The following is a 22,258-nucleotide window of genomic DNA, read 5'->3' as shown; positions in this document are numbered from 1 at the left end:
TGCACTGAAACTGCGAGGGCTGATCCCTGTGTGCTCCCCAAACCCAGCCCAGAGGGAATGTGGGCAGCTGAGGGACTCTACCAGCGCCACGCATCCAAGTCACCATGGCAGCTCCCTCCACGAGCTGTGGTGTCTGCGGTGCAGAGACAGCACAGCAAGTAAAGAGGCTGTGCAGACACAGTCCCCAGCACTGGGATGGAACCTTCAGAGTTTCTGCACTGTTCCTTCACTGAGTGATGAAACACTGCAGTGGCACCACTCTGCAGCCCAGCTGCTGGGCACCAGGACCGCACGGGCACACAGGTGGGTCCACAGGCCTGACCCCAGCCATTCTGATTCCCAGAATGGATCCACGCTGGTGGGAAAAGCAATTCAAAAGCAGCACTGAAATGGACCCCGAGTGGCAGCAATAGGAGGAAAACAAAATGCAGCTCTGAACGTGTGAACACCTCCTGGGCCACCAGAAAGCAGTTTACACCTCCTGAGAGGACGCACCCAGAGCTTCATCTCAAGCAGCTTATGGAGATGCTGGCACAGATGCCTGGAGGTAGCACAAACCTGCACAGCATCCACACCTCCAACACTTTACAAGAGAGCCAGAGGGAAAAGGAAGAATCATCCATCCCCACCAACATCCTCAAAGAGAATTTTCAGCTGTCTTCCAAATGCACAGAACAAAACTGCTGCCAGAGAGCAGAGTCTGCTCAGAGAGCTCTGCACCTGCATTAACATTCACACAGCAGCAGCTGCCACATCACTCCTTCTGCTCATGGCAGTTCAGCTCCACCAACAGCAGCCTGCCTGCAGCCAGAGGACAGGCTCGGAGCTGTGCTGATGCCCATTAGGCTGTAACACAACCACACCTCCAGAAACGACCTCTTTAAGCAATGCAGATTTCTTCCCTTTTGGCTGCCACCCTCCAGTGGCTGGAAGCCATTAGAATTTGGCCCAAGGAAAGGCTCTCCAAGAGAAGTCACCAGTGAAGACTAATGAGAAGGGCTGAACTGGTCTAACTCTGAAGGTGATGACTTTATTGACTCGCCACAGCAAAGATGATGCAATGTCCAGGTCTGCACATAGGAACAAAGTGGTACTTGAGAAAGACTGAGAAAAATGGGAAGAAACCAAGGAAAAAAGATGACACTTTGGGGTGGAGAAGCCCTTTCTGAACAGTCCTCAGCACCCTTTAATCCAGCCTAAGTGTAGATCTTTTCATCTGCACTGTACATTTAGCAACTCTTCCACTTTCCAGGTGGGTTTTAATCACATGCTGCTGATTTCACAGGCACAGAGAACACCTCAAATGATGTCTTTTGTGCTGTCATGAACCACTTTCACAAACATCAAATATGCAAACACAAACCATCAACTCAACCTGCAAACACCAAAACCAGTTATCTCCACTTTCTTTCAGATTATTCCTGGTTGCTCATCCACTCTGAGCTTCATGCTGCTAACCCCAAAGTCCAGCCCTTGCCTGCCTCCAAGCAAATGACCTGTACTTACATCTCCATCTCCTCAAACATTCAAGCCACTCAAAACTGTCACAGGAGTCTGTCTGCTTTGGTTAAGCAAACAGAAAACCTCCCGGGGACACATGGATTTAAAATCCTCTACAAAGAAGCAGCTCTATGCAGCCTGGATGTCCCTCTAAGAGCATGAGTCATCTGTTTGCTAAGGTGCAAGTCACCACTTCTGGGAAAAGGAGACCAGGTGAAGCAAGAGTTCCTACGAGCTCCAAATGTGCTGGAAATCACAGAATGGCTCAGGCTGGAAGAGACCTCGGAGATTATCTATTCCAAACCCCTGCCACAGGCAGGGACACCTCTCAACTAGACTTGGTAGCCCAAGGCCTCAACCAACCTGGCCTTGAACACCTCCAAGGAGGAAGCAGCCACAACCTCCCTGGGCAACCTACTCCAGAGTTTCACCACTTCTGTACTCAAGAACTTCTCCCTAAGGCCCAGTCTAAACTGACTTTTCCTCAGCTTCAAACCAATTTCCCATGTCCTGTCTCCAGACACCCTCATGAAAAATCTGGAGCTGTAAATGACTGCAGGGAGAAGAAGCAACAGGAGCTCTTCTCTCCCCTTTTCCTTCGCACCGCAGGAAGCAGCTAAGTACCTTGGTTAAGCAAAGTGCTCTGCTCTCAGCAGATCAAGTGCCACACAGTGCCAGCCAACAGCCACCCGGGCGCTGCACCTACCTGGATGTATCTCAAGGCACTCCTTAGGACACTGAGGTTTGAGGTCTTCTTGTCATCGACGTTGGGGATGTTGCGCTTTAATGTCTCAAAGCACTCTTTCAAATGTGCTCGTCTAGAGAGAACACAGGTGGCCTGTCAGTCTGGGGCAGCACACACCAGAGCACAGAGCAGGGGCAGGGGCTTCAGCTGAGCCTTAATCCAGCAGATCAGCGACACCTGTGCACAGCAGGCACTGGGACCACCTGCCTGAGCCAGCCCGAGCCAGCAGAGACACTGGGGGCAAGTCCCAGCCTGTTGGGAAATCACTGCGCAGCCTTCAGTGGAGCATCTCATCTCCCTCTGCTGCTCCTTCCATTTTCACCTTGTGTCCAATTGAGCTAGTTAAAAGAGTTTTGGGTCAGGTCTTTATCCAGCATTCACAGCGAGCCCCAGGCTGGGCTGGTTTATTACTTTAAATCAAGAGAGGTCCCACCGCTGTGCACATGGGGATGGACTCTGCGGGATCAGGGCTCTGCAGGGTTACTGTGAGGCAATGATGCAGCCAGGTTAAACACACGGGGAGGCAGCAGATGCAGAGCTGAGCTGTAAGAAAGCAAAGCAACACTGCAAGGTTCATGAAAAAGCCACTACAGATTTTGTTCTTTGTTGTTGTTATTTTAAAAGAGCAAACAAACAAAATGCCAAAGCCAAACAAAATTGACAAACTGAAGGGCAAAAACAAAAGAAAAGAGGAAGGGGAATTACAATAAACCCCCAAACCCTTGGCTTTCTACGCACCTGTTCTTCTCCAATTTATTATGCACTTCCCTGGTCCCAACCCTGTAACCCAAACAGAACAAAGATAAACTCAGTGACAGGTTCAAAACTCGCTCCTGCCAGTCAAGCTGTGCTGTAGCAGTGTGTGTGTGGCCAGGATATACAAAGCAACAGAGCTCTTCAGGTATCACTGTTTTCACATGAATTGCATATTTATTCCTGCTTACCAAGATAAAATCCTTACTTTACATGCATATGAGCTGGAATATAGGCATATACTGCACACAAGATACAAGCAGGTGTAGAGTGTGTGTGTACACAGGCAGCTACTACTGATGACTGGGAAAGATGTAAGTATGAATGTAGGCACTTGCACAGCACCAGACAGCCCAGATTCTGACCCATTTATGAGGCCTGCACTCAGGGAGGTAAGAATGATGCAATTTCAAATCAAAGTGTACAGGGCTTGGCAGAGAGACTTCAAACTGCTTTAGATTTTTACTGTGCTTGGAGTAACTGAGTGGGATGAAGTAATCCAGGAATCCTCTGGTCGCTGCTAAAGGAAAAACAAGGGAGAGCTTCTGGGGCTTGGGGCTCTGGTCTGTGCCTACCCTCAACATCAGAGGAACACTTTTAGGGAGAGCCAAACAAATCCACAGTGTTATCTCAGTTTTCCAGTGAGGGTGAAACACAGGAGTAGACACGTGGAGGTTTCAAATCTCACTTGGTTCAAGCACTAACACACTCCTTGCTTCTGCAGCTCAGCGTTTTGCAGACAAGCTCTAGAGAACAAATCTATCTTAGAGGAGCTGGACTGGCGCTTTGCAAAGGCCACCATCTTCACAAACTCTGCTCATCATTACCTGTGCCATCTCCTTCTCTGCATTTTGAGATCTCTACAGCCCAAAGGACGCTACGAACCCTTTTTTCTGTCTGCTACATCTTTCATTTCTCCCTGCTCACACAAGATGACACTGACACTGCCCTTTGTTTCAGGGAAGGTCACAGCCCCATGCCCCTGCTCCTCTCATCTGCATCAGCTCAGAACAAGCACCAGTGCACCTGGGGAAAAGAAGGTGAACTGCCACATCCTGACCTTCTGATGCATTCAAATTACTCAGCTCCATCCAGGAGGCAACAAAAGGCAAGGCTAGATTCTGACCTGGGCAAAACATGTCTTCTGAGCAGGTCAATAGCCTGGAGAGGGCTGCATCTTATCTGTCTCTTCTGCTGGCACTTGTTTAGATCCAGCTTTGCTGGGTCTGTCTCACCATAACAGCCTGAGCTTGGAGTGGGACTTGGCTGCTACTGCTGCACTGTGCAGCAGGAGGGAGACTCCAGCTGACATTCCAGCCAGCAGCATCTCCAGCCCCTGAAGCCCTGAGCAGATCCCTGCCCTGAAAGCAGAGGCGCATTTGCTTTATTGTACTGCAGAAGCCAGGCATGCAGAGGGACTCTCTGCCCAGCCTCAGCAGGATCACTACAGTGTTTTAAACACCACTGCAAAGTGCCTTCTGGGAGCTGCAGGAGGTCTGGACAACACAGCCCAGGAGAAAAGGCTGAACAGATCCAGGTCATTCATCCTGCAGGAGGGAAGACTGAGGGGCCAAGGGGAACAGGTAACAGCTTGCTGCAAAGGAGAGAATGATTTGTTTTCCCAGTCCACAAGACATAATGCCAGACTACAAGCAGCCTGAAAACAACCACCCAAGACACAGCCTCCACCAGGCAAAGTCCTTAAGAACAAGTTAGACAAACACTAACCTGGAGCACCATCAGAGTCACAAGTCCTGTAGGGGGTGGGGACAGACTAAACAGCCTTCAGTCCCAGCTGGAGGAGTTCTCAACAAGCAGGAGGCCCTTAGCACTTAAGCACTGAGGAACTGCTCCAGCAGCTAAGGTGGTCCCTATGCTGGGAAATAAAAGCTCCCAGGTCACAGCCCAGCTTTCAAGCGAGGTTCTGCAAGCAGCACGGCTGCACCATTTCCCTGACGAGCATAAGCAGAGATCTTCTGCCAAACGTAACACCAGATGCCACCCGAGATGAGACAGCCAGTGCTGGGACTTGCTTCCTAACACAGTCCTGGCTGGGAAAGAGAAATCCTTCCACGGAATCCTACAGTGTGGTCAGAGAGGAGAAATAAAACCCAGCAAGCTAAGAAACCCTGCCATGGAGGAACCAGACAGACATCCAAACATCCACAGATCCGGGGGTTGTGGGCTGCCAGCTCCTTGCAGAAGCAGCAGCTGCTCCAGCTCGCCGCAGCGTTCGGCATCATTCCTGTCTGCTCCCTCTCAGAAGTTCCACACCCAAGCCGCACTCACCCTCCAGGTCTTTTCTTCTGCTCATTTGGTTTGGCGTCTTCTGCTGGAGCCAGCTTCAGGGCACCGAGCGGTGGAGGCGCCCCGGGGTGCTGCAGGGGCTGGTGAGGCTGGGGCTGGATGGGCTGCTGAACCACATGGTGCTGGGAGATGGCCAGGACCGGCGCCGCGTAATGCTGGAGCTGCTTGGGGCTGCCCGACGGGGGGGTGGCCGCTTTGCCGTCCGGCAGCAGCGGGCCCGGCGGCCTCTGGATGACCGGAGCCACCGAGGGCGCGTCCGGGGGCACGCCGGGAGTGCTTACGAGGGGCTGCTGGCGCTGCACCAGCGGCGGGGACAGGGCGGTCTGGGCCGCTTGCTGCGGAGGGCTGGTGACGACGGGGATGGGAATGACCGAAATGGGGGCCGCCAGGGGCGGGGGCGGCAGAGGGGCAGGGGCCGGGGGGGAGATGGGCACCAGCAGCTCGCTGCGCGGCTCCTCGGGGGCGATGGCACTGTTGGCCCGCGGCGCGCTGGCCTTGCCAGCCTTCTTCTGCTCCTGCTCCCGCTCCAGCCGCAGCTTCTCGTGCTTCTCATTCTCCTCTGCAAGAGAAACAGGGCCGTGAGCGCTGCTGCTCGCCCCACCTTGCCCCGCCGCCGGCCTCCGCCCAGGCTGCTGCCCGCCCTGCCAGGGCAGCTGTGGGGTGACGCAGCCCACAGCAGCACCTGCACCCCTGGGGATCGGTGCCGTGCCCCAGCCGCGCTGCGCCGTCCCACTGCCACCCTGGCACTCCAGCACGGGCTGTGCATACACCCTGTGCTGTGCCCACCTTCAGCCCGAGCTGTGGGGTGACTCTTGGCTCCTCTGCTGTTTGCAGCAACCCCAGCGTCTCCAGTGGCAGCAGCAGACAGACAGCAAGACAGCACCCCCTCAGTCCCCTTCTCCCCCATCCCAGCACCCACTGAAACAGCCTGACCCAGCCACTTCCCGCTCCCAAGGTCCAGACCCACGAACCCAAGGCTTTCTGCCAAGGGCAGACATTACTGAGCTAAACAGGATCAGTGACCTTCGGGAGCTGGGGCAGGACTCGGCCCAGAGCCTCTGCCTGCTCCTCAGAGGGATGCAGAGTAGGTGCAGGACCAGTCCCTGCTTGCTCCTGCGCAGCCCCCAGGGATGGACTGAACACCCCAAGCAATGCCTCCAGCACATTCACGAAGCCCTCCCTGCTCATCTCTGTACAGACAGGAACCAATCCACAACACAACATCTCTAATCTTTTTCTCTCTTGAACCCCAAAAAGAGCTGCTGAGCAGGTCACAAAGGAGCTTCCCTGGCCCTCTGACAGATCCAACGCCAACCTCCTTTTCCAAGGAGGTAGAACAAGTCTGGAGCCCAGCCCTGACTAACAGCATCCCAGGAAAAAATGCATTTCAGGATCACCTCCTAAACCAGAGCCTGTGTGTGGGAGACGATGAAACCTGGTGAGCCAGAGGCTCCCTGCTACCAGACCTCCCAGCACTGACCCAAGATGGCCAAAGAGCAGCTACAGGACTGCCCCTGGTGCTCAGCAGCCACCCAGGCAGGGTGGGTCAGGCTCCCTGGGTTAAAACACCCAGGATTTGGTACTGCCAAGTGTAGCTCTCAGCTCCATGGACACACAGGACTCTTCTCTGCTTTGCATTGTGTGCAGGCTCCTGGCCCAGCCATGCTGTGTTTATGCCCCTGTATGTTTTCAGAACACCAAACAATCTGTGTGGCCCAGCTAGAAAAATAAACCTCATTAAACACGATCCAGGGCTCCAGCTTTAATTGTGTGAACATGGCACAAAGGAAATTTATCTATGCAAGTCCTGAGGCGCCACTGGTCCTGGCACCTAGGGCACGTCACAGCCTCCAGCAAGCAGCTCCAAAGCCACTGCCCGGGAAGCTCAGCAGATCCCATTCCTGACAGCCTCCAAGGAATGGCAGCAGGAAGTGTGCACCCATGGCACACTCAGAGCTAGGGCACACAGTGACACACAAACCCTTACAGCAGCAGGTGAGGGATCAGGGGCATGAGTCTGGTGTCCTGCCTCATGCAGTGGCCAGTAGCAGGTAGTCCAGAGGAAGCTCCAAGGTAGAACCAAAGAGCCAAGGTAGAACCAAAAGCCACAGAAGCTTAGGCTTGACCTGAGTGCTGTCTGGCAGAATGTGGGCACTGTGGCCTGGGATTGGCAGGCTCTGCTCAGCCTCACCATAGCTCTACTGAATAGCACAGGGGAAATGAGGGGAAAAGGCCTCCCTGGCAAGACAACCTCACCAGCCACAGACCTGCCATGGGACACACCACCCAAGGGGTACTTTCTCCACCAAGTGCTCCCCAAGCCTGGGTGCTCTCTCACCAGCTTGTGATCCTGAAGAGTGCAGGGCAATCAAGGGAACGAAGCTGGCACTGCTGATGCCGAATGCCCTTTGGTCCGTGTGACTAGCACTGGCCCTGATTCACAAGCAACATCAGCCCCTACAGTTCCCACACATCACACTTCCTCCAGTCTTTATCAAAGCACTTTGGTCCAGGGCTTGAACAGCTCCATCCAGAGCCACACCAGACCTGCTGCAGGGTGTCCAAGAGCCTGGGTGGAGGAGGCCAGCGAGGAGTGACCACAGAGACCTGCAGTATGAGCTGCAAGGAGGGCAGCCTGGCTCTATACCTGCTGTCCGGGGAGGCAAGGAGGGTGACTTCAAACCTTACAGGCCTCAGCACCCTAGTTCAACACTCAGCTGCAGCAACAGCCCCAACACACGTGGTAGGAGCAGGAAGGAGGTCAAGCATCCAGCTGCCAGGGTAAGCACTGCCCAGCGTCTACACCACGAGGTCTAGCTCCAGCGCAAGGGCTGCATCTCCAGGCTCTTGGGAGGGCACCCTGTGAAACCTGGAAGGTTTTCATACCCAGACAGCACTTTTCCCACGGTTGCCTGAGACTCAAATCCACAATTTTGTGGTCCTAGGCTTATGACCTTGAAGCTTTTTTTTCCAAGTCATACAATTCTGATTCCAATTCTAATGCAGCTCCTTGCAGCACCAAGCAGGAGGGTGAGTGAGCTCAAGATCTGACTGACTCCAAGCATGAGGCTGCTTCTAGAGCAGCTCAGAGGCTGCATGCAGGAGTTCTCTGCCCCGAGATACTTTGAGAAAGCAGAATTATCAACATTTCCTTAAAGGAAGAAGTGGGGCAGGGTGGCAAAAACCTCAGCAGGCATCCCCTTGTTGTTTACATAAATCTCAGCTCCCAGTGACTTCAGAGGGATTCAGCTGAGCACCACTAAGAATAAATAAAAGCCCTTTGTCTGCAATTCTCTTGCTCCACTTTGCTGCCTGGTTTGCTGCCAGAGTCCAGGCAATGGCCCTGGCACAGGAGGCGCAGGGAAATTCAATCCCGGTGACCTGCTGACTAATCCTGCTCCCTACCTGCGTGTTGGGTCAGGCAGCCAGCCCCAAGGTGACACAGGCAGCCTGGCCTTTGGGAGGAGGGGACTGACCTGCTGCCAGCTCCCAACGGCCACAGTGCCAGGCAAAGACCACAAACTTCCACCCAGATGTAAAGCTGTGCCGTGCCAAGCAGGAGGGCAGCAGAGAAGTCAATTATTGGAAGCTCCTGGCACTGTTCAAGGTCTGCTGAGGACAGCAGAATCTGCCCATGCTGAATGCCCTCCTGCACCAGCTTCTGTCCAGACAGCAGAGGGGAGGACCTGGAAAGGAAACCTGCAGCTGAGGCCTGTGCTGATGGCAAAGCTTCCTCAGTGCCCAAGCAGGAGCCAGCAATGCTGGGAGTCACCTTCATTCATCAGGGAATGACTCCTAGGAGTCATCTTCATCCCAGCAGTCATCTTCATTCATCAGGGAAGCCCAGAGCAGAGGGAAGGAAGGGTCCAATCCTGCACTGCTGATCACAAATATTTATGGAGATGTCTCTGCGAAGCAGGTGCAGCCCTGGGGCTGCTGACAAGCTGCCAACAAAGCCTTTGGTGTTGCAAATCTTGAGCTCCCTTGAGCTCAAGTTTATTCCAAGGACTTTTATTTATCTACTTTTCAGCCAAATTCTGACACCAGTGAGCAACTGCCCTGTGTCTGGCTTGTCCATGGATAAAAAGGAACCTGGGAACTGACCCCTCCTGGCCAGGAGGGGACTGAGGGGTCTCTAAGCCACTTCCTTCTGATACACAGAGAGCACAGAAACACCTCCACTGAGCTATGATCCATCCCCTGATCACTTTGTACTCACCCCTTGCAAACAGGATAAAGCCAGGCTTTAAAAAGCACCTCCAAGCTCTGGGGGGGTGCTGTGAAATAAGTTCACACAGCCTGGCTCATCCCCTCCCATTCCAGAGTGCTCGGGGCACAAGCTCCTGGCAGCCCATGTCTAGAAAACACACAAGGGCATTTTCCTGGGCTCAGAGGTCAGCTGAAGTGGAAGATGAGCACCAAAACTATGTCTAATATTCATGCATTCTCCATACTTTTATCAGAGACCAAGGACAGAGTGGCTAGAGAGCAGCCAGGCAGAAAGGGACCTGGGGGTGTTGGTAGATAGGAGGCTGAGGGAGCTGGGGGTGTGCAGCCTGAAGAAGAGGAGGCTCAAGGCAGACCTCATTGCTGTCTACAGCTACCTGAAGGGAGGTTGTGGCCAGGTGGGGTTGGTCTCTTCTGCCAGGCAACCAGCAACAGAACAAGGGGACATAGCCTCAAGTTGTGCCAAGGCAGGTTAAGGCTGGATGTTAGGAGGAAGTTGTTGGCAGAGAGAGTGATTGGCATTGGAATGGGCTGCCCAGGGAGGTGGTGGAGTTGCTGTCCCTGGAGGTGCTCAAGAAAAGCCTGGATGGGGCACTTAATGCCATGGTCTGGTTGACTGGGCAGGGCTGGGTGATTGGCTGGCCTGGATACGCTTGGAGGTCTCTTCCAACCTTGTTGATTCCATGATTTTATGACTGAACAAACCAAGGGAGCAAACCAGCCCCATCTGAGCCCTCAGGGGGTCTGCAGCACAGCCAAAGCAGGAGGGGACAAGGACCCTCACACCCTGCCCACACCACACAACCTGCCTAAGGCCCACACAGCGAAGGCAGGGACCTCAGCTGCCATGCCACCGAGGCAGCACACAGTGAAAGAGGCCAACCACAGTGCCAGCAGCCAGAGGACAGAGCAGCAGCTCTTGTCACAGGAGGACACAGAAACAGGGTCAGCGTTCCTGACTGCTGGACTGGTGCTATTTCAGGGCCCTGATGGTCCAGGAATACACAGTGCCAGGCACCCTTAACTTTGTTACCTAATCATCTGTCCGGTTTAAATTTATCTCCTTGCTCCTGCCTGCCCTGGACATGCAGGGTCCGGAGGCAGCAGAGCTGCCAGCCAAGGCAGCAGCCGCGCAGGCAGCCCCACACGTGTCCAGGGCACGTCACGGAGCCTGCTGCCTGAGCTGTGCTGCAGCACTGCAGGAGCAGGGCTCACAGATCTGCAGTGCCCTTTGCAGCGCTCCTGCTTTGTGCTAGGGACACCACCGGCGCCCGGGAGCCCTCTGCGTCACCGAGCACCTCACCTCGTACGCTGCCAGCTCCCTCCCCGGCACAGGCTCCGTCAGCAGCCAGGCACTGGCACTGCAGGGGGGGATCCTCTGCACACTCCGAAGCATTTCCCTGAATCACTCAGTGCCTCTGGCAGCTTGCCCTGCACACCAAGAACAGCTCAGAGAACCTGGATCTCACCCACGCTGCTCCCACAGCGGCACGGTCACCCGTGGGAGCCACTCCTGGGTCACACCAGGAGAGGGCTGGGGAAAGCCTCCAGGTATTTTCCATTCCTGGAAGGGGATGGCCAGGCTCAGAGGCAGGGCAGGCTGCAGCCTGAAGGCTGGTTTCTGTTTCTGCAGGCTCTGGCAGGGAGAATCAGGAAAGGGAAGATAAGAACAGAGTCAGCAGTTCTGGAGGCCAGCAGAGCTCAGTCCCAGCCAGGCCACCTCTGACTCAGAGCTAAGGCTGCTGACACAAGAGGCTGCACCAGCAAAAGCCTCCAGAGCTTTCCAAGTGCCTGCAAACAAAGTGGAGGACTGAGACTCCTCTGCAGATGTGACCTTTCCCTCTGAGTCCCTCTGAATCATGGCTGACAACGGCACAGCACCAGCCCAACTCTCCCAGCTTTGACCAAACCACTTTGTTTGGGGTTCGCCCTTCTGTCCCAGTGCCTCTCCCCAAAGCCCCGTGGGCTGCTGGCTGTGCTGCAGCCCCTCACCAGTGAGCCATGGGGAAAAGCTGGCTGCAAGGCACCTGAGGGCTCTTCAGCCAGAGCAGCTCACCCACTGCTGCTCAGCTGGGTGCTGTGCCCAGAGCCCAGCCTGCCACCAAAACATTCCCTTCTCCTTCCTGTGAACAGGCTGGGCCACAAGCCCTGCATCCTTAGGGCCTGCCTTTGGCAAGCCTGCTGCTCACTCAGGGCACTGACATGTGTCACAAGGAGGCACCAGAAGCTTGTGACATACTGAAGGGTGAGAGCTACCTTCAGCCCTCATGGGATTTCAGTTTTGGGGGCTTAGAGACCTGTCCTACCTGACTCTCTGCTGAGCTATCTGCTGCACCAGCAGCACCCCTCAGACTCCTCACACCTCACCTGCAGGCAGTGCCATCACTCACTGGTTACAACAAAACCACTCGAATCTCCATTTTCTCAGCCAGAGGATGACGACACATTTACACCCTATCTGCAGAAGCAAAGGAGAATAAATCAGCCTTCAGAGAAACCATCCCTCCTTGGCACCAGCCCATACAGGCCAGAAGGGTGTCCAGCACCACGGATTCATCTGCAGCTCCCCAGAACCAAAGTGACCTCAGTATCCAAACCTGAAATAACTGGAGAAATGACAAGGTGCTCCTTCTGCCTGATAAAATCTAGGGAGCAGACAGGGTTTGTGTGGAGACAGATGGCTCACAAGGAAGTGAGTATTTCCCCTCAACAAAAGCATGGCAGAATGCAGAAAGGGAGGTGGGAATAACCCTCAAGAAATCTTGCTGCTCTTCCCCCCAATCCCCAGAGAAGGACAGACCATAACTAAATGCCTGGCAGAGGTTTCTCAGAGCAGCAGCTCCTCAAATCTTTCTGGATAATTTACATTGTGCTCTGGTTTGCTATTGCAGTGCTTAAGTGAAACTCTGAATCAGCTCCAGAGAGTCATTTTAACTGCATTTTAGTTACAGCTAACTCATAGTGGACAGAAGAAAGAAATGAAGAGCCAGGATTTAGCAGAACTACAAAGGAAAAGAAAACAGATTAAGAGTGCTGGTGGAAATAAAGCCATTGTGAACAGCCCTGTGTACACACAGACCACCCCAGCACCTCCAAGCCACAGAGGTGCCAAACACCACAGGCTGTGGCATCAAAGCTTGGCAGGCCGGGCTGAGATAAAACCTGGACCTTTCTGTGGAGCTGAGGATAAAGCACAGCTCTGGCTCTGGCAGGGGAAGTGGGCACCAGCAGCACATGACTGGCTACTGACTTTGCTCCATCATCTAGAGGTGGTGTCTCAGTGCTTCTCCATGGGGCACAGGCAGACAAGGTGCTGTGTCCTGAGAAGCCACTATTTGCACCCTGAGTAGCTTCTGTGGGGCAGCTCAGAGCAAAAACCACTGTGGCCTGGGTCAGTCTGGCACATTTGCCCTGCAGGAGCATGGCAAACATTGACACACTTGAAATGTGCTGGTCAGGAAAGACAGACAAACATGAGCTGCCTGCATCAACCATATCCAAACCAGGCACTCTCAAAACACAACAAAAAGCCCAGGCACTCCATGTGCCCACAGAAGAGACTCCCAGAGCCCACTTTACCCACTGCTTGCAAGCAGGTCTCAGCCCCTCAGGATGCCACAGGGTTGCAAAGTTCTCTGAGTCAGACACACACTGCTGGTGCTTCATACAGCAGCGACCAAAGCAAGGGCAGGTGAATGACTTGGTGTCACAGCATGAGTCATGGCACAGTCAGGCCTGGTGCTCCATGTCCAGCCTGTCAGGTGAGCATTTTTGCTCAACCTCAGCTCATGGAACATTCCTTCATCCCCGCCACAAGAGCAGAAGCCCTCTGCTGCTGCTTTACTGCAGGGCTGTGCTTGGGCAGTCTGCATAGGCTGCTCAGAGCAGACAGCTCTCTTCTCAAGGAAATGGATTGAAATGTGCAGATTATCTTTCAGAGTCCACTTCCATAGCTGCAAAAGAAGAGCAGGTGAGAATCCAGGGGAACCTGCCCATCAAAGCACAATACACGTGGTGCACACAAAGCTTTCTTCCATCACCTGAACTGGCTGCAGCAAGACAGTCATCCCTGTCACCTGTGAGTCCACACAGGCACTGCTCTCAGTCACACACCAAGGTTCTTCCAAAGCTAACCTCTAACCGTGGAGACAATATGATAGCACCCCAAGAGGAAAAGCAGGGTCTTGGAGCAGACCACATCCTCCTCCAGCACACGTTATAGCATGGCCAAGGCTCTGCTCACCTTCACAGCAACAATCTGTCTACAGCATCCTCTGACAACAGGCAGGCAGGCACTAAAGGTGCTGTCCTCATCCAAACCACCCGGTGTGGTCTTTGCTCACCTGGCTTCCTGCAAATGCACAAGAGCTCATCCTGCATCACACCTAAAAACACAGCATGGCCTCAGCATCAAGCCTCTGCCAGCATCCTGACCCAGAAGCACAGAGATCATCCAGTCCAACCCCCCTGCCAAGGCAGGATCACTTAGGGTAGTCCACTCAGGAATGCATCCAGGTGGTTTTTAAAGCCTTCAGGGAAGGAGACTCCACAACCTCTCTGGGCAGCCTGTTCCAGTGCTCTGTCACCCTCACTGTAAAGAAGTTTCTCCTCGTGTTGAGGGAGTGCTTTGTGCTGCAGTGGGAAAACCTGGAGTCTTCTGAGCTGCAGAATTAGCCAGAGATGAGTCTAGAGACTCCACAAGCAAGCTAAACAGGTGGATGAAGGAGACAATACAGAGTGGGACCAAGATTTCATGCCCTGACATCGAATTCAGACAGACCTGTCCACACAAGGTGGTTCTGAGCACTGTAAAGACTCAGTGCCACAAGGCACCACTGAGAGGATCAGAGCTCTCTTCGACTTCAAAGGAGAAAGCAATGTTTTGATGTTTATGTAGCTTTGCCAGGCTTCAGGAAGTTCAGCATTTTGTAGACAAAATTCACCTGACATGCCCCACAGTGCACAAAAAGGCATCAATGGGGCTAAGGAAGGGAGATTCCCAACATCCAGCCCTGCTGGTGGCCTGCGACACTGCGCTGCTCCCAAACCATCAGCTAAGTCACTTTGGAGCACCAGGGGAATGATGTGCTGCAGCCCTCAACTGAGTGAGAACTGCTCCTCTTCCTCACCCACCAACACGAGCTGGATGGCCTTACAGCCAAAGGAGATCTTTCTGGTCACCTCACACCTCGTGCTCAATTCCATGCAGCTAAGATGTGTGCAAAATGGCAGGTGGATGAGATGGGAAGAGCTGCCCTTATTGTTCAGGTCACCATCCTGGCTGGCAAGGCTCAGAAAAAGGAAAGGCTGCAAACCCAAGTGAGCAGCATCCAGCAGAGCAGGGAGCATGAACTGAGGGGGTCCTGCATGGGTCTCTATGGGAAAAACTCTAAGCAAACAAAGATCAGTTACTTGCAATTAGAAATATGTTTGTTTTCCTAGATGATGAAACATTCCTGGATTAATCCAAACTCAAGAGAAATCAGCCACCCTCTAGTCCATGTCAAATGTCTCTGGAGTTTGCAAATAAGAGACAGAAGGAAGATCTGGCTGTGAGTTTGTGCCTGTGCACACATCCACAGCTCCCTGCTCATCAGCCACTTGTGTGGAGAGAAAGGGTGAGCAGCAGCACCACAGAATCAACCAGGTCAGAAAAAATCTGTAGGATCATTGCTTCCAACCTATCACCCAACCCTTCTAATCAACTAACCCATGGCACTAAGTGCCTCATCCAGCTTAAACACCTCCAGGGACAGCAACTCCACCACCTCCCCAGGCAACCCATTCCAATGCCAATCACTCTTTCCGTGTAGAACTTCCTCCTAACATCCAGCCTAAACCTGCCCTGGCACAGCTTCAGGCTGTGTCCTCTTGTTCTGACCCTGGGTGCCTGGGAGAAGAGCCCAACCCCACCTGGCCACAACCTCCCTTCAGGTAGCTGTTGAGAGCAATGAGGTCTGCCCTGAGCCTCCTCTTCTCCAGGCTGAACACTCCCATCTCCCTCAGCCTCTCCTCACAGGGCTCCTCACCAACCTTGGTGCCCTTCTCTGGACATGTTCCAGCACCTCAACATCTTTCTTACATGGAGGGGCCCAGAACTGGACACAGCACTCAAGGTGTGGCCTAATCAGTGCTGAGTACAGGGACAGAAGGACTTCCTGGTCCTGCTGGCCACTGTTCCTGATCCAGGCCAGGATGCCACTGGCTTTCTTGGCCACCTAGGAACACTGTTGGCTCATGTTCAGCTGCTGTCAAACAGCACCCCTAGATCCCTCTCTGCCTGGCTTCTCTCCAGAGACTCTGTCCCCAGCCTGTAGCACGGCACAGGGTTGTTGTGGCCAAAGTGCAGAACCTGGCACTTGGACTTGTTAAGACTCATGGCACTGGACTATGTCCATCTGCCCAGCCTGTCTAGGTCCCTCTATGAAGCATGAGAGACCAGATGTGGATGAAGGAGCAAGGAGTGCTGCAAAACCCTGACTCCCAAACCCACCAGAAACTCTCCAGTGTGTGGCCAGCAGGCTGCATGTCCAGGGTGTGCCTGCTGCTGTTTGCATTCCACGGCCTCGATATTGCAAGGAGAAACACAAAACATAACTCTCCTCCTCACCTCCCCCAGATCTGGTGCCTTTTTTTTTCACCCCTCCACAGATTAATGGGATCCAAATATCATTAGTACCAGTATCAGCATTTACATAACACTTCTCGCGGTGTGGAGTGGCTCTGCTGGGTGTACGAAGAGGAGGAGGGTGAGGAGCCCAACCGCTGAAGTTTCATTTTCGTTGTGTCTCTGCGTGTCCACACAAACCCATTGCAGCCACCTGTGAGAAGCTGCTTCTGAGCCCTATGAGCCCAGCACAAACCATCCTCGTGGGATCAGGCTGGCACATGCAACCAGCACACAAGCAGAGGAGCCTCCAACAAGTGCTGGTTTGGATCAGCAAACAGCAGAAATGTTAATGCTGTGCAAGTGTCACCAGGGTGAGGATTCTATAGTGTACCTGAGGAGCTGCTCTAACTCAGCCTCTTGGCTGCACTTCATCTGGTCCCAGATGCCTTGGAAGATAACAGCCAGCCCCTTGTGCTGTGTCCTTCCCAGTTCCAGCATCTCCACAACAGCACAACTCAACTGATCCACGGCACTGAAGCCTCTTTCACCCCCAAGGTCCCAGTCAGAGCCACGCCATGGTGCTAGACTCCAAACTGTTCCTCCGTGGGCGCACCTCAAGCTGGTGGATTCGGACTCTGAAACACTCCCACATGGTATATGTAACACTCAGTAGCCTCTGGGGCAAGCAGCTTGCAGGACCTCCCCCTGCTTTCTGCTTCTCGCTTACAAGGCCCTTGCTCGTCCCCTCATAGCGCCGGTCCCCGCCGTGACTCATCACCGACACAATGGCGGAGCGGCCGCGGCCCGGCGCGCACACAAAGCGCTGCCCCCGCCGCAGGTACGCGCCGCTGTCACCGAGCGAATGCCGCAACCCGGCCTCATCGCCGCCGGCGCAGCTCAGAACAGCGGATCGCACCGACGGCAGCGGTGGCGGAGGCGTTCTTCAGGAACCGTGAGCCGCCGGCGGTCGCACGGCCGAACCCCGGCGTTGTCGTGCGACAGCCAGACCCCGGGGAAGCAGGAGCTGGGAGAAGCGCAGACGGGCGACAGAAACAGGGAGCGGGGCGGGGGCGGCACGGCAGGGAGGGAGCCGCTACGGCCCAAGGAACGAGGCAATCACCCTGGGGCTTCCCCGGCCCTGTCGATCTCCCCAGACCCCAGGGCGGGCGCGGATGCCGTAGCCCGCTGGCGGGGCCGCGGCGGAAGCGGCGTAGGGCACCGCGGGCCGGGCCGGGGCTCCCCGGGGCTCCCGGCGGGGCGGGGCTCCCCGCGCGCGGGCCGCGCGAGGCGGGGCGGGGCCGCGCGCACGTGGTGGCGGGCGGCGCCTGCAGCGTCACGCGGCGCAGCCCCGCCCCTGCCCCGCCGGCGGCGCGGGGACACGCAGCGCGCGCGGCGGCGCGCCCGCGGGAGGGGCGGGGGCGGCCGGAGCCCCCCGGCGCGGCCCCGAGGACCGGGGCTGGTGGCCCTCAGAACGTCCCCACCCGCAAGCTGCCCCTGCCGAGGCGGTGTCGCGCTGTCGCCTCGTCCCCCGTTCCAAGCATTACCCGCCCGCCTCAGCGCCCTGTCACTTCCCCGCGCCGCGGCAACCACCCGCCGCGGGCTTTCCCCGTCGCCAACGCCCCCGGGCGGGCCCCGGCGGCAACGCCTCGCAAAGGCAGCGCCTCGTTCCCCCCACGGTGCCGGCCCGGCCCGGCCACGCCGGCGTCGTCCCAGTCCCCGTCCCCATGCCGCCCCGGCCGGTGGCCGACGGACTGTCAGGCGGCAGCCCCGGCGCGGCGCGGACGGCCCCTTACCACGTGCGGTCTGCTGCTGCTGCGCCTGCCACTCCAAGAACCGCGCCGCCTCCAGCAGCGTCTCGATGCTCATGGCGCGGGCCCCGGCCGCCGCCGCTGCCGTCTCCCCGGTAGCGCGGGCCCGGCCGCAGGCGCCGCGCCGCCCCGCGGCTCGCCCCGACGGCAGCAGCGCTGGCGACAAGATGGCGGGCGGCAACAGAAACACAACAGGCGGGCGCTGGCGCGGCCCCGCTACTACGCGGCGGGCGGCGACAAGACGCGGCGTGGACGTGTCGGGCGCCGCCCGGACGGGACGGGGCGGGACGGGATGAGGAGGCCGGCTCGGCTCGCCGTGACGCGTGGACGGCCCGACAGCTCCACTGCTGCGCGTGATGGCGACGGCTGGCGGCTCGCCCCGGGGCGGGTAATTGGACGCGGGCAGGGCAGTGGGCGCGGGCGGGGCTCGGACGAGCCAGCGGCGGCGGGATCCGGCCGCCGCGTTTTGCGGGCGGCCCTCCCCCCGCAGTGCGCTGGCGGCCCATCACACGGTGTCAGCGCGGCGCCGGCCAATGGGCGCGCAGCACAACACGGCGTGCAGCACCTCCACATGGGCGCCCCGCGCCGCCGCCAGCCGCCTTAAAGGGGCCGCGCCGCCCCCGCCGCGCCCCGCCCGCCCGCCCACCGCGCCCGGCCCTGCCGCGGACCCCGCGCCCGGCTCCCCAGGGCCCGGCTCTCGGCCGAGCGCTGCGGTTCGCCGCAGTCCGCCTTTGTAAGTAAGTTCCCGCAGGGCGCGCCGCTGCCGGAGCGGGGCCAGAATCCCGGCACAGCACGGCCCGGGCGCGGCGGGGAGCGGGATAACGCAAAGCCGCAGCGAGCAGGCGTTGTCCCCATGGTCCGCTCCGGCCCTACAGGCTGCGGGATGGGAGCTGTGTTCCGGGTGCTAGTGGAAGCCGTGCCCGGTGCAAGTGCGGAGCGAACGCGCACGTCCACGCGTGTCAGGGCCGCGTGTGTGTGTGTGCGCCTCTGTTCCCTCTTCCCCCAGCGGGTGGATATCCCCGAATACCGTAATCTCACGAAAATCGATGTGTTTTTCTGAATGCACACCCGTGTGGCCTTGACTGGCCGCTGCAATCCGTGCTGCGCCTGGAGCGCTGCGAGCGCCGCAAACACAAGTTCTGCTCTCCAGCAGCCTGGCAGCTGGGCACAGCCTTGCTCTCAGCACATCATTTTCCATGTTCTGTTGTCTGCACTGCTTTAGCCGAACCCTCTCTGCACTGTTCTGGGTCACAGGCTGTGTGGGTGCCCACGAAGGGCTCTGGCGTGTGCCCTTCCCTGCCTCCTGCCACAAAGAGCGACTGCCTATTGGAATGGGCTGCCCGGGGGGGCGGTGGAGTCACCATCCCCGGAGGTGTTTAAAAGGAGGCTGGATAAAGCACTTAGTGCCAGGGGTTAGTTAATTAGAAGGGTTAGGTGATAGGTTGGAGTCGATGATCTCAGAGGTCTTTTCCAGCCTGGTTAATTCTGTGTCTGGAGTTGCGATTGCACCAAAAGGAAAAGCCAAGCCCCTTTCTGTTGAGGAAAAGCAGAGGAAAGGGACTTTGGGAGAAGCATCCACAGGAGGGCCCCACGGGTAGTGCCTGGGGTTTGGAAATGCCTTGCAGTGGAGCTGCAAGTGCTGCCTTCGGTGAGCTCACGTCAGGGAGCATTTCCCTATGTAAGGCCTTTTTTGGGGAGCTTGCAAAACTAAATTAAACTTTAATTATCCGCACTGAGATTTTTCCATGCTGAGGATCTGCCTCTCATTGGCTCTGGGGATGGGAAAAGATGCTGAAGTACAGGAAAAAGAAACTGATTGGGGGGGGAAAAAAAGTGATGTTCCCATGGAAGGAATGGGACTGAAAATAAATAAATACATATATATAAACATGAGAATTTTCATTCTGCTTTGGATAAATGAAGGAGTTTACAGACCAAAAAACACACTGAGGAATGGCCACTGACTGGAGCAAAACCAGACCCCTGTGAGCTGGGTCATGCTGGTTTGTGGAGCCTGGGGCTGGCTTCTGCAGGTGTGCCCATTCCTCATGACCTGCACCCACCAGCCAAGACCTTGTCTCCTCCTCGCTCAACGTGTGGCCAGAGGCCTCACTTACTGCATCAGGCCTTTCTCTGCAGATGAAGTGGTCTTTTTCTCCAGGGCTTTGCTGGGAGCTCACCTCTGAGCCATCTGAACACAAAGTTAATGGGTGTGTGGTGCCCACTCCGTCACACAGGACTGGCTGGCAAAGCCTGGCTGAAATGATTCACCTGCTCCCTTCGGGACCTGCTGGGTGCTGCCCCCAGCAGAGAGCTGTGTGAACTACACACACAGCCTTGAGAAGCTCGCTGAAAGCGACTCCAGGGCTAACTTAATCTGACATTTCCTGAATCCTTCCTTTTGTAACCTGGCCATACCTGGATACATTTTGCATGTGTTGTACATGTTGCATCCAAACAGGTTTGCAGAGCAGGACTATGTCTTTTAAGAGCAATAAACCCCAGATTCTTTTTCCAACCACTCCTCTCTTGCCTTTCACACCATGCATAATCCAGCAATCCACACAGGGTTACAGTGTGAGGGAAGGAACTGTCCTTCTGCAAGCAAAATTGCTCCACAAATGATGCCTCTTTAGCACTGAACTTGTGCCCATGCAGAGAGCCACAGCAGCTGCCTGCAGCTCTGCTGTGCAGCTCAGGGACCTGCTGGCCCTGCTCTGCTGCAAGTGCTGCAAACTCTCAGGTTGCAAGATAAAAACTCTTAGCATGCAAGATAAAAAAACCCAAGACAACAAAACCGAATCATTAGAGGAACTTAACTGCCAGCACAACAGCAGTGGTCTATAGCAGTGTGGTTGTTGGGACACAGCTTCTAAATGAAGCCTCTTCAGGTCCATGTCATAGAATCACAGAATCAACCAGGTTGGAAGAGACCTCCAAGCTCATCCAGTCCAACCTATCCCCCAGCCCTACCCAGTCAACTAGAATGGCTTAGTCCTGGGCTGGGTTAGCTGCTTTAAGCAGGAGGCAAAACTTCCCTTCAGCCTGTCTGGAACACTTTAATCTCCAAGGAGAGTTGTTTCTCCTGAAATCTTGAGCTCTGTGGGGTCTGCTTAAGCCAGCACCTGGCTTTGGCAGCTCACAGTAGAAACCAGAACCATTAAACATCCATCTTGGAGCTCCTGATTAAATTCTTACATTGTGAGCTTCTGCACCCAAGCGATCAGCAACTTGGGAGCACATCCAAAATCCATCAGCTGTGTGTTCACCTGCCTCTGGAGGATTGTACTAAGGAAGCTTTTTGCTGAATCATCTGACCCTGTTCCTAGGGACAGCAGTAAACCAGACCCAGTCTTTGGGAACACTTAGGGACAGTTTTTGTGTGCTAAAAGCAGAAAGAAGGCTGATTTCTGCCCTGGTACAGCCCACCTTGATGAAGAGCAGATGCTGGGCTACCAAACCAGCCAAACACACCCAGGCTGGGGGCTTGAGGACACCCAGAAGGAGGTCTGCAGTCAGAGCTGTCCTTCTCCTCAGACCACCTGGCCTGGTGGACTCTCCTCTTCTTTACCAGTCAGACTTGGTGATCATGAGGGTCTTTTCCAGCTGGAACGTTTCTGTCATCCTGCGATCCAGGCTGCTCCTGAGGACAGCCCAGGGGCAGGAATGCAACCTGGAGCAGCCTTCCCAGGCCAGGTGGGTTCCTGCATTTCTGCTGCCTGCCTGGTGGCTCTTGCTGCTTCCTCACGGGTAGCCACATCCAGCCCTGCTCTTGGGGAGCAGGAGGACTCCTCAGCTTCCAGCTGTGGTGCTGAAACTTCCAGGCAAATCCTGTGACTAATGTGTGTCTTTTGATCTTGTGCAAAGATCAGCTGTGCCTCCTAAGATGAGAATGTGAAGCTTTTGTTTCCCACACGTGCTGGGCTCAGAGGTGTTTCCTTATTTACCTGTTTTGGGAGAAGGTCAAGTGCATTTTAACTTCTTATCTGCTCAGTATTTCCTGTTTAGTCAGTCCCTTAGATGATACTGGGTGATAGTCAGATGGCATGGGTGGTATCTCTGCCGTATTCTGCCTGTGGGAAGTGTAGAAACTGTGGAATTGAGCATGAATGAAAGGAGAGGTGGACTTGGAGGACACCTTCTACATGAAGCTAGGCTGGGAAAGCAAGCAAACAAACAAAAAAACAACCTGGAAGCATTTTGCATAACACAACAAAGTACCCAGCAAAGTGCATTTCTGTGTTTCTGGGCACTGCATAAAGTTTGGATGGGTTTAAGTTTATCCAGGTGCAATTATGATCAGCCACA

The 22,258-nt window shown here is 55.4% G+C and overlaps 1 protein-coding gene across 1 annotated transcript in view; it reads right to left on the bottom strand.

Moving 5' to 3' along the window:
- The window catches only part of MNT (MAX network transcriptional repressor), a 39,719-nt gene extending 21,222 nt beyond the window's left edge, over positions 1 to 18,497 (bottom strand). Inside the window, exons 1-4 of the mRNA XM_064166521.1 lie at positions 17,936 to 18,497; positions 5,288 to 5,864; positions 2,984 to 3,025; positions 2,207 to 2,318 (exon numbers count right to left, since the gene is read on the bottom strand). Of these exons, the coding sequence (XP_064022591.1) occupies positions 2,207 to 2,318; positions 2,984 to 3,025; positions 5,288 to 5,864; positions 17,936 to 18,008 (804 nt within the window). The 5' untranslated portion in view covers positions 18,009 to 18,497. The remainder of the gene's footprint in view (positions 1 to 2,206; positions 2,319 to 2,983; positions 3,026 to 5,287; positions 5,865 to 17,935) is intronic.
- Positions 18,498 to 22,258: the final 3,761 nt, after the last annotated feature.

The sequence above is a fragment of the Pogoniulus pusillus genome, chromosome 27 (genome assembly GCF_015220805.1).
Source record: "Pogoniulus pusillus isolate bPogPus1 chromosome 27, bPogPus1.pri, whole genome shotgun sequence".
In the NCBI taxonomy this organism is placed as follows: Eukaryota; Metazoa; Chordata; class Aves; order Piciformes; family Lybiidae; genus Pogoniulus; species Pogoniulus pusillus.
The sequence above is the reverse complement of the archived record's forward strand: the minus strand, read 5'-3'. Positions and strand labels throughout refer to the sequence as shown.